Source organism: Tamandua tetradactyla, chromosome 13 (genome assembly GCF_023851605.1).
Source record: "Tamandua tetradactyla isolate mTamTet1 chromosome 13, mTamTet1.pri, whole genome shotgun sequence".
Classification (NCBI taxonomy): Eukaryota; Metazoa; Chordata; class Mammalia; order Pilosa; family Myrmecophagidae; genus Tamandua; species Tamandua tetradactyla.
In genome coordinates this window covers 95,309,300-95,320,168 of record NC_135339.1, presented here as the reverse complement: position 1 = coordinate 95,320,168, position 10,869 = coordinate 95,309,300, and the positions used below count along the sequence as shown (strand labels likewise).

At 65.9% G+C, this 10,869-nt stretch overlaps 1 protein-coding gene across 1 annotated transcript; it reads left to right on the top strand.

The window, feature by feature from the left end:
* Positions 1-9,149: 9,149 nt before the first annotated feature.
* On the top strand, positions 9,150-10,273 carry NKX6-2 (NK6 homeobox 2). The gene is made up of 3 exons (XM_077124442.1): positions 9,150-9,555; positions 9,632-9,804; positions 10,001-10,273. The coding sequence occupies exons 1-3, from the start codon at positions 9,150-9,152 to the stop codon at positions 10,250-10,252; spliced, it is 831 nt and encodes a 276-aa protein (XP_076980557.1). The 3' UTR covers positions 10,253-10,273.
* Positions 10,274-10,869: the final 596 nt, after the last annotated feature.

Here is a 10,869-nt window from a genome sequence, read left to right as displayed (position 1 = left end):
TAGCATTATCTAGCTGAAGCTTGCATAGGAGGAGCCTCCAGAGCAGCCTCTCGACTCTATTTGAACTCTCTCAGCCACTGATACCTCATTAGTTACACTTTTCCCTTTTGGTCGGGAAGGCGTCGTCAATCCCAGGCTTACCCCTGGGAGTCAGGTGCCACATTGGGAGGTGGGGAGCGAGGATCATCATTTTCTCTAGTTTTTGGAATCACACATTGGATTTATTTTTATTTTTTTTTTAATTTTAGACTGTTAAGAGGTTTTTCTTCCCCCCTCTGAAGATCCTCACTCTTTCCTAAATCATTGATTTCTCCCTTGTTGCTGGACAATTTGCATCGGCCGACAGAAATGTGGTAATTTCACCCATACCCCTCCCCCCCAAATCTCTGGATGCCGCGACTTCCGTTTCTCTGCTCCTTTTAGAAGCTTTCTGGCTCCTGTGTCCGGTCCCGGCCTCCCGGCCTGCAGGGGTGGCAGATCCAGGCGTCCGAGGCGTCCGCGTTGTGGGCGCCAAGGACCATCCATCCTCATCCTTTTCTCAGTCTCTTGGTGGCCCCACACCACTGCTCCCGGCCGACCCCAGCCCCACGCCCTGGCTCTGCCCTCCCGTCCTGCCGGGGCCCCCAAAAGGGCCTAGGTGACGCCCCACACGTGCGACCCCAAACGCTGTCTGTTCAAGGCTGAGCCCTGGTCCCACACACTCTGCGACCCCCGTGTGCCGACGTGCTGTCGCCGCCGAGGGCACCCCCAAAGGCACCCCAAGTGCGTTCCATGCTGACCACGTCTTTCTCCGTCCCCGTGGCCCTGTGCCACCCTGTACCCCCTTCTCGGGGCCATGCCGTCCCCTGACTGCTCAGCGCAGCCCTGGTGGACTCTTCACGGCCTGTCTTCACCTCACATCTATCCCCCCCAGATTGCCTTTCTCTGTCTTCAAATATTCACCGAGAAATCGGCCCCTTCACTGGGGCTGCTCTTTTCAGGTCTCCAGTGACCTCCTGGAAGCCACATGCAGAGGCCGCGTCTCGCTGCGCTTCTCCCTCGCCCTCCGGCAGCCTGGCCACCCCACCGCTTGCAGTCCCCCGAGACTGGGCCTGCTTGTGCCCCGCAGCCCTGGGCCGTCTCCCCCGCACCCCCTGCCCTGCCCCTGCCCCCTGGTCTTTTGCCTCCTCTTCTTTAACCCACCCGGCCCCTTGGTCGCGGAAACAGCCCTCATGTGGCTGACACCCCAGTTCGGCCCGGCATTGGCACCCGTGTCCTCAGCATCTCCACGGGGTCACCTCCCATCTTCCACCACCAAATGCCAACTCCTGATGACCCCCCCAGGCTGAAACTCCAGATGCCCCTCCTCACCCCCCTCTCAGCCCCATCCCTCCCGGGCTCAACCCCCTGCATGGCCCTCCCACCCTGTCTCTCACCCGCCGTCTGCTGTTGTCTGTTTTACTTTTGGCTGGTTGACCCCCCACCATGAGAGAGTCCAAATATGAAGAGTCTTTTGTTGTTGTTGCATTCAAATTTCAGAAGAGAATAGAGAAATTGGTGACGAAAATATAAAATAACCAGTATTAGGAATGAGTACATACCTATGGATACAAGGTATCTACCAATTATCGAGAGAAGTGCATTGAATTTTTCTTGTAATTCTCCAAGTTTTCTTTTCTCATTTCATACTAGGACCACGCTAGCTGCATGGAAGTGGCACACTGTTATATTTTCTGAGCAAACCCACCTTTCATTATTATCTAATGTCCTGCTTTTGCTACTGCCATTCACGGTGTTAGCTTTACATGTCATCCTGGTTGATCCCAACACCACCACGTCAGTTTTCTTTCATTCACTTACTTTTCCATCTTTTTATTTTCTTATTTTTCTGGGCAGATTGGTTCTATTAGTATCTCACAAGGCAGCACATAGCTGACCTTTATTTTATCTGGTGTGATAACTTTTCTCTTTTAATAGGTAAGTTTAGTGTATTTACATTTGCTGGGACCTTTTTCTTAGCAAAATGGCCAGGATGCAATGAGTACTCAGCTCCTGTTAGCTTCAGACGTCCAGGGAGAACCAGCAGCTGCCTCACTTCCGATGTGGTGGATGTGGACAAACCACATGGGTTCGGAAGGAACATGCTGACTGCCCGGACCTTGCTGAGGGGGAGGCCTGCATCTCCCCAGGGCCCTCACCCCATCCCAGGCACACATGGGGGAAAACAGGAGAGAAGGAAAACAAAACAAACAAAACGAGGTGATAGAAGACCAAAACCACCAGATGCACACCCATGTCAAAATAATTCACACACGTTAAAAGAAAGAAGTCTGTGGGTGGATCAAAGGCTCGTAGCAGTTACTTTACTTGTGATAGTAAGGTTTCTAAAAGTGAAAACTTGGAGGAAAAAACCTGTGCTGGTTGTATATATTATAGGAGAATTGCCCATCGCCACGCACAGTTACAGGAATCTGTGTCTTTGCTGAAGATGCCACACCACGGTGCTCAGGGAGGGGAGCAGACTGGCCAGGGCTGTGCCTGTGGCAGGTGGGAGAGGGGGTCTGATAGTAGGAGGTGATTGCCGGCGCGCAGCAGCTCTTCTGTGTTCTGTTTCTGCCTGTCTCCAGGCAGGGCCTCCAGGAAAGCAGGCAGTCTTGACTGCACTCAGGAACAACCGGAAAACGGTCCCGGAGGGACGTCCACCCACAGGGTCATCAAAGGACGCCTCAGAGGGCTCTGACATGGGGACACCTGAACTTTCTTCAATTTGTTCAATGTCACTTTCATAATCCCCCAGAAAGACATTATGTTTGAAAAGTAATTGCTTTGCACCCGAAGTTCTTCTGATCACCTCCATTCCCCCAAAGGTGAGGGGTGCTGCCTTGGCCCGAGGCCAGCAAGGATGCCCCTGAGGGGCGGGGCCGCTCCCCCAGCGTTGAGGGCGCCCCTCCTGGTGGGCCCGGCCTCCCGGGGCGGGGCCGCCACAGCCCCCAGCCCCGCCAAGGGCTCCTGTGTGCGTGCATGCGCACGACCACCGCCCTGGCGGCACCAGCCCCGCAGGCGGTTGGCGGGCGCGGCCTCCAGGTGGGGGGGCGGGCAGGGCCACAGGGCAGGGGGCGCCCCCTACTCGTGCCCGCGCTGCACTCGCGGCGGGCAGGGTCCTCCGGGAGGGGCCCTCGGGGACGCGCGGGGCCCCTACAGGTGCTGCACTGGGAGCCCGGGCAAGGCACCGCCCCCACCCCCCCCAGGAGGCGCTTCCCGCTACGAAGGGGGTTCATTGGTCCCAGTTGGCAGAGTAGATGCGCCCCTTAAAGCACCTCTGGGGGTGGGGTGCCGACGTGCTGGAGACCCCAAAGCCCCGGGCCCCTGCCTCGGACTCCAGGACCAGACAGCTTTGCTGCGGCTGGGGGGTCCCAGGGCCTGCACTGTGCACCCGGCCGACCGGTCGTGGGACCCTGGTCGGCGCAGCTGCCCGGGCTGCCCAGGTGCCGCGGAGCCATGAGAGCCGGGGCTGGGGTGGGGGTGGGGGTGGGGGGAGGCCAGGGCCTCCGAGAAGCCATCTTGCTGGGATGCAGGCCCCCCACTCCCGCGCTCCCCACCCACCCCATCCTGCAGCCCAGGGAAAACCCCGGGCAGCGCTGGGCGCCATAAGCCCCTTCTCACCCCCCCCCCCACAGACTCCCCCCAGGCACTCCGTTCGCTGCAAGTGCCTGAGCTCATTACCCGAGGCCCGGCGAGGCCCGGGGTGATTTACAGCCGCTTCTCCTCGTCCTCTCCTGAAGGACACGCACTGCTGGCCGCAGAGCATCCCAGCCACTGCAGCCTCTCCTGGTCACTTACCCGGGGGTTCCGTGAGGCCCCGCAGACGGTGGGGGCTACCCCATGCCCTCACTGGGGTTGCAGGCCATAGCCTCGTCCTCCGAGGTGGGGAAGGGTGCCCACTTGCTGGGCCTTGTAGAAGGTGCTAGAACCCTTGCCTTGCCCAGCTTGGGGCATGTGGTTCTGGGGGACTGGACAGCCAGGAATGGGACACAAACCACAGCCAAGACACAAGGTCCCTGAAGCCGAGGGGGCAGGGGTCCCTGGGCATGGGCTGGGAGGGGGCAGGGGGACCTGGGGATCCCTGGGAGGAGGGGTTGCAGGGATGCTGAGTTCAAGCGAGCTGTCCCCAGGTCGGGGGGCTCCCTGTGACCAGGTGGCCCACTCCCTGTTCAGCAGGGCAGCAAGGCTGGGGCAGGCCCAAGGCCGGTCCTTTTAGAGTCTTACGTGGGGAGGCAGGTGGTGAGCTGGCCCAGCGCGGTGCCCACGGGAGGGTCTCCAGGCTCTGACCCGGCCCAGCCCCGGCCTGGCACTGTGAACCTCTGAGGTGGCTGTGACCCCTGTCATGTCGCTGGCCGGGCCTGGTGACCTCCCTGGCGCCATCAGCTGGCCTCTGCGGGTCACCCCAACCCAGGGCCCCTGTGGAGCCCAGGAAGGCCTGGTCACCTGAGCCCCCACACCCTGGAAGCTCTCTTCCACCTATGGGGGGGGTCGCACACTTCCTGCCCACCCAGGGCCCGTGGCTTAGTCCCAGTGTACCCCCGCCCTGCCCTTCCTGCCCCCCAGCCCCGCGTCAGCGCAGGAGGAAGGGTGGGGGGTGGACTCCCGGCGCCTCGATCAGGGACGGTGGGGCAGGTGGCTCCACCATCAGAAACGCTTGGGGTTGGAGGACAGGTTCTTGCTATGTCATTCTCTGTGCTGTTCTGTGACGGTAACATTTATAGAAATAAATCACTTTAAAAAATATATTCTTATTGAGAAACATACACATGCACCCATCCGTCCAGTGTGCACTCCGCGGCTCACAGGGGTGTCACACAGTTGTGCCCTTCACCATGGTCAATTTTAGAATATTTGCATCACTCCAGAAAAATAAATCACTTTTAAAGAAATAAAAGAGAAAGTAAGAGCTGGGGGTGCATGGCAGGATTCTGTAGGATGGGAGTGGCTTTTAGGTCCAGGGAAACCGGAGGGTCTGCAGAGGATGGAAAAGGGGGTGAACCCCAGAAGATGGCAGGGGCCTCCCCGTCCCTGCCATCTGGGTCTCCCTAGGGCCCCGAGGTGGGCAGCAGGGGCTGTCTTGGCGCCCCTCACCTCTTCCCAGCCACTTCAGGGCCCCCCATCTGCCCCAGCCCCTTTCTAGAGCCTTGCCAGAATCTTTCTGGGGAGGGCGGGCCGGTCTGGTGCCTTGCGGCCACCATGAGCCGCCCTGAGGTGACCGGCGCTGGCAATGTGGAGCGGGCCACTGGCCATGTGGGCTGAGAGGCAGGAGGGGACACCCTAGCCAGAGCTGGAGCCTCGGCTCTGCAGGCAGGAGGGGACTGGCCGAGGCGCGATTCAATGAGGTGCAGCGAGCAAGGGACTCCCAGCAGCAGCCTCCTGGGCGTCCCGGGGCTCACCTCCTAGCGGGCATGGGCCGGACGGGGCCCCTGGGAGGGAGTGGGCTGGCAGGTCTCTCCCCACCCCCGGCCCCACCTGGAAACCCCTCTGAGCCCTGAGACTGGCACATCTTCACTGGCTCATCCAGGGTGTGTCTGTGGAGCCTGGCAGGTGGCAGGGGAAGCCGGGGTGCTGGGGGGACCTTGCAGCAGCGTGCTGGGGTGGGGGGCGCCCTCTGTCCCTGAGGCGCCCTGAGTGGGGCTGGGGCTCCAGGCAGGGCAGACAGGAGGGTGCCTCTGGGCTGAGCTGGGCCAAGGGGTGGGGGAAGAGTGGGCGGGGGGGGGTTGGCAACAGGAGACCAGTGGGGGAGGGAGGCTCGGAACAGGTCAAGTGGCCTGGTGTGGGGGGATGGAGGGCCCTGAGCCCACTGTGGAGGACTGTCCAGGGCAAAAGTTACGGTGCCAGGAGCGGTCCTGGGCCAACAGGTGGGTGAGAGAGGCGGGGGGCGGGGCACAGTACTGGGTGGGGGAGGGGTGGGTCCAGGCCACGCTCATCCACCCCTCCCCCCAGGCCAGTTCACAGGAGCACACTTCAGCGCGCTTCCGGCCCGGGGCCAGGCTGGGAGGTGGGGGCGGCACTGCTCCCCAGGGCAGGGGTCCAGGCTGCGGGTGGCCCAGCGGACAGGATGCCCCAGCCCTGGCTCCTCAGCCGCTCCAGTGCCCTCCTGGCCTCAGGGGTCCCTGCAGAGCGCCTCCTGCACAGCCTCGAGCTCCAGGGTCTTACCTTTTGTCCCCAAGGCTGCTGCATGGCCCCCCATAGTGGCTTGGCCCAGCAGCCCCTGTGGAACCCCAGGGTCAGGTCCGTCTGTCCACAGCCCTGGCCAGTTTCCTGCCGAGCCCCGGAGAGGCTGAGAACTTGCTCCAGGATGCTTGATGGTCTGCAGAGGGCGGGCCTGCCCCCCCACCGTTGGCGCCCCGGGGCGTGGTCGGGTCACAGCTGCCCAGAGACCCCCCACGAGGACAATCCCCGCGTCACTGATAAGGGCCTCTGAATACCACAGCGGCCTCCTTGCAAAGTCCAAATTCCTTTCCTCTCCTGGGCCTGTGACAGCCACCCCTGTCCCCGTCCAGGCCGGGCCTGGGCACCTGCTGCCCCCTCCCCAGAGAGGCGTTCAGGGCCCGTGCCCACCCCCCAGCCCTTCCTACCCAGTCGCCCCTTCTCTTCCTCAGGCGCCCTCTCAGTTCTCCTCCTGGTTTCAGGCTGAGCTAGGGAGGGGTCCCCAATCCCCGGGGCGGCCAGGCCTGCACTTGCCCATGGCTGCCTGTGGAACAAATGAAGGTCTCTGCGCAGTGGCGCCTTCTCGCCATTTCCCCCAGTCCCGGCGGAGCCAAACGCACCGCCCTCTCCACCTGGGTCTTCGCAGGCAGGGGTGGGTGTGGGTGGGTGTGGACGGCTTGGCTGACTTCTCCTTTCCGGGGTGATTCGCCTGGCGATTTGAGTGTCGAGGGGGCAGCGGCGGGTTGCTGCCTGCGGTGGGGGCGGAGGGGAAGTTAACGCGCAGAGCCGGGCGGTCTCCTTTCCCACGGGCTTCGGGCCGCGGTCCACCCGGCCCCGCAGCCCCGCCCCCCCACGAGGCCCCGAAGGCTGCAGCGGTCGGAGACAGCAGCCCCGCTTGCGACCTCATGTGTCCCAGGTCTCTGGGGCGCGGGGCGGGACTCCGGGTCTCCGTGTTCTCGGCCGGAAGAAGCGCATCGGGAGGCTCGGCCCGAGCTTCGGGAAAAGCCCACCGGCGTCCTCCTGCCTCCGCGATGGGGCCACGGGCGCCTCGAACCGCCCGCGCCTCGGGTTCCGAGTCCCATCCGGCCTCTAGCGACCCCTCCCCGTGCCGGCGGGCCGTCCCGGAAAGCAGCTCCGAGAAGGGGGTGTGCGCGAGCGCGGCCAGGGGAGGGACTCGGGTTTAGGGTGAGTCCTAAACCCGAATTTACGGCTGTTACTCCCAGCCGGCCGGGGGCAGCGCGCTGGCTGTTTTGGGCTTCCCGGCTTCGGCCGCTGGCCTGCAGGGCAGCGGCGCGGGGTCCCCGGAGTGTGGCCCTGGCCGGGAGACCGGGAGGGCGTCACTTCCATGCGCAGGCTCAGCCCCCGGGCGCAAACCCTGCGCGCCACGGCACCGCCCCGCCACGGGCCAGAGACCCCATGCCGCGCGCCGCGCCCTTGCCACCAACAAAACGAAAAAGGGCGCTCGAGGGGCGCGGCGCGAGCGGACGCTGAGGCCCCGCACAGAGCCCCGCGGGTCGCCTTCACTCGCGGCACCGAGACCCTGGCGGCCGGGGCGAAACGGGATAGTCGTTGCTAACCAACCTCCCCAGGCCCAAGAGAGGCCACCTTGCGCGCACGGTCCCCCGGGCCACCACGCGGCCCCGGCCGGCTGGGAGTAACAGCCGTAAATTCTTAATACTGATGGCAAAATGAGGTAGATGCGTGTGACGCCCCCACAAGAGAGGGAGACAGCTCGGCTCTCCTTTGATGCAGAATTCTCCAGGCGCCGGGGGGGAAGCTCTTTGCACCCTGAGTTACAGGACCACCTGGGGCCCCAAAGCCGATCTGCAGGCGGCGCTTCCGGGTCCTCGGCCAGCTGGGGCCCCCTTGTTCCCGGCGGGTTTGCCTGCGCCTCTCCGGAGAGCGGCGGTGGGCGAGGTCGCGGGGTCTGGGCCTCGGCACTCAGAGCTTGTGGGCTCCCGGGAGCCGAGGGGCGACTACACGGCTGCAGGATCCCGAAGGGGAGGCTGGGCTGCCTCCGCGTCCCGGCAGCAGCAGGTGGGGACGGTTCCGCCGGAGCCCCGCGGGCGGGAGGGGTCGGGAGGCCGCTAGGCAGCGCGCGCGAGCCGGTGGCCGGGCCTCCAGGGCCCTGTGTGACGTGTGTCGCTTGTGCGTGTGGCCCCGGGACAGGCCCCGCCACTGCTCAGGCCCGGCCCCAGCCTTTGTTGGCGAAACAGGAGAAGGATTCTCTCGGGGACAAGTCTGGTCAATAGCCAGGGGACCCCGAAGCCCGCTCCCTCCTTCCGCCTCGGGCCGCAACTCTAGCTCCTGTCCTTCCAGAGGGCGCCGGCCGGAGGGGTGGCCGCGCTGCAGGGTGCAGTCCTGGACCCCGATGGCACGCGGCTCCGTCCCCGCAGGGAGCCACCAGGACAGCAGCGCGTCCAGTGGGGCCTCGAATCTGCATTCTTTCGGGCGATAACATATGTTCTCGTATATTTTCCTGATTTCCCATTAAAATCTTTGCCTAACCAAACTCCCATCCAGAGGGATTTATTCCATCCCTGGGGAGATAAATCAGGGGGCAAATTTACAGCCGGGAAGCCCCTGCCGCGCTAATGGGCGCTTCATGGAGTGCGGCGGCCGCGGGCGCGCAGACGGGGCCTGACCAATGGCCAGGCCGCGGGTGCCGGCGACCAATCAGCGCGCGCGCCGCGCCCGGGCCCCGCGGTTATCAGCGCGCCCTGCCCGCGCGGGCCGCTCCGAGCCGCCCGGGAGCCGCCGCCTCCGTCGCCGCCCGCCCGCCCGCGACCCCCCGCCGCCCGGCCCGCCGTCCTGCCCCGCCGGCCGCCCTCCCGCCCCGGCCGTCGGAGCCTGCCCGCGCCCCGCGCGCTCGCCGGCGCCGCCCCGGGCCGCGCGCAAACTTCCCGGTCGGCTGGCGGCGCGGGGCGGCGGCGGCGGGGCCCGGATGGGCACCCGGGCCGGCGGCGGCGGCGCCCATGGACGCTAACCGCCCGGGCGCGTTCGTCCTGAGCAGCGCCCCGCTCGCCGCGCTGCACAATATGGCCGAGATGAAGACGTCGCTGTTCCCCTACGCCCTGCAGAGCCCCGCCGGCTTCAAGGCGCCCGCGCTCGGCGGCCTGGGCGCGCAGCTGCCGCTCGGCACCCCGCACGGCATCAGCGACATCCTGGGGCGGCCGGTGGGCGCGGCGGGCGGCGGCCTCCTGGGCGGCCTGCCCCGCCTCAATGGGCTCGCCTCGTCGGCCGGCGTCTACTTCGGGCCCGCAGCGGCCGTGGCGCGCGGCTACCCTAAGCCGCTGGCCGAGCTGCCCGGGCGCCCGCCCATCTTCTGGCCCGGCGTGGTGCAGGGCTCGCCCTGGAGGGACCCGCGCCTGGCCGGTCCCGGTAAGTGGCCCGCGGGTGCGCGGGTGCGCGGGTGCCGGGCGGGGTGCGGGCGGCGCTCACAGGCCCTCCTTTGCAGCCCAGGCCGGCGGGCTCCTGGACAAGGACGGCAAGAAGAAGCATTCGCGGCCGACCTTCTCGGGCCAGCAGATCTTCGCGCTGGAGAAGACCTTCGAGCAGACCAAGTACCTGGCGGGCCCGGAGCGCGCGCGGCTCGCCTACTCCCTGGGCATGACCGAGAGCCAGGTCAAGGTGAGCGCCGTCGGCCCGGGGCTCGGGTCAAGGGGGAGCCAGGCTGGGCCCCGCGTCCTGCGAACTGGCCGGGCGGGGCCTCGCGGAGGCGCCGGGGCGGCGCGGGCGTTGGGGGTGGAGACGGGCCTGCTGGTCGCGGGCTGACCCGTGCGGGGCCGGGGCCTCGGCGGCGCCCTCCCCGTCCCGTCACCCGCAGGTTTGGTTCCAGAACCGCCGCACCAAGTGGCGCAAGCGGCACGCGGCGGAGATGGCGTCGGCCAAGAAGAAGCAGGACTCCGATGCCGAGAAGCTGAAGGCGGGCGGCTCTGACGCCGACGACGACGAGTACAACCGGCCCCTGGACCCCAACTCGGACGACGAGAAGATCACGCGGCTGCTCAAGAAGCACAAACCCTCGAGCCTGGCGCTGGTCAGCCCGTGCGGCGGCGGCGCGGGGGACGCCCTCTGAGGGCGCGAGGCCGAGCAAGCAGGGTGCGGCCGGCGGGAGCCGCGGGCGCCGAGGTGTAGATATATTTTTACAGAATAAGTTATAGGGCGGCCGCGGCTGGGGCTCGGCTGGCGGGGTCCCCGGCCCGGCGGCGCCCCTCGGGTGGGCGCGGGGCGCGGGGCTTGGAGCCGGCGGCCCGGCGGAATCACTTTGTATAATCAATAAATTATTTAACACGTCCGGGTCGGAGCCGCGGCTCCGGGGCTGCTCCGCGTGTTTCTTCCGGACCGAGCCCGAGGGCCCCTGGGTCCCGCGCGCCTGGGCTCGGCCGCGGGGAGGTCGCGAGCCGGGTCCCCGCGGCGCCCCGGCCGGCACGCAGGAGCGAGCGCAGCCCTGGCCGCGAGCGCGCATCAAGGAGCCGCCGCGGGAGCCGAGGAGTCGGACGACGCAGGGAGCGCGGAGCGGGCCGCGGGGATGGAGCCGGGCCGCGGGGCACTAGCTGCCGTCCTCCGGCCAGAGCTCGGGCTTCCCGCGCGGCAGGTACGGTGTCGCCGAGCCCGGGCGCCCCTGCCCGCCCCGGGGCCGCGGGATCCCCGCGATGTAGGTCCTGAGTTGGGCACATGGGTGAGGTTTGGGGC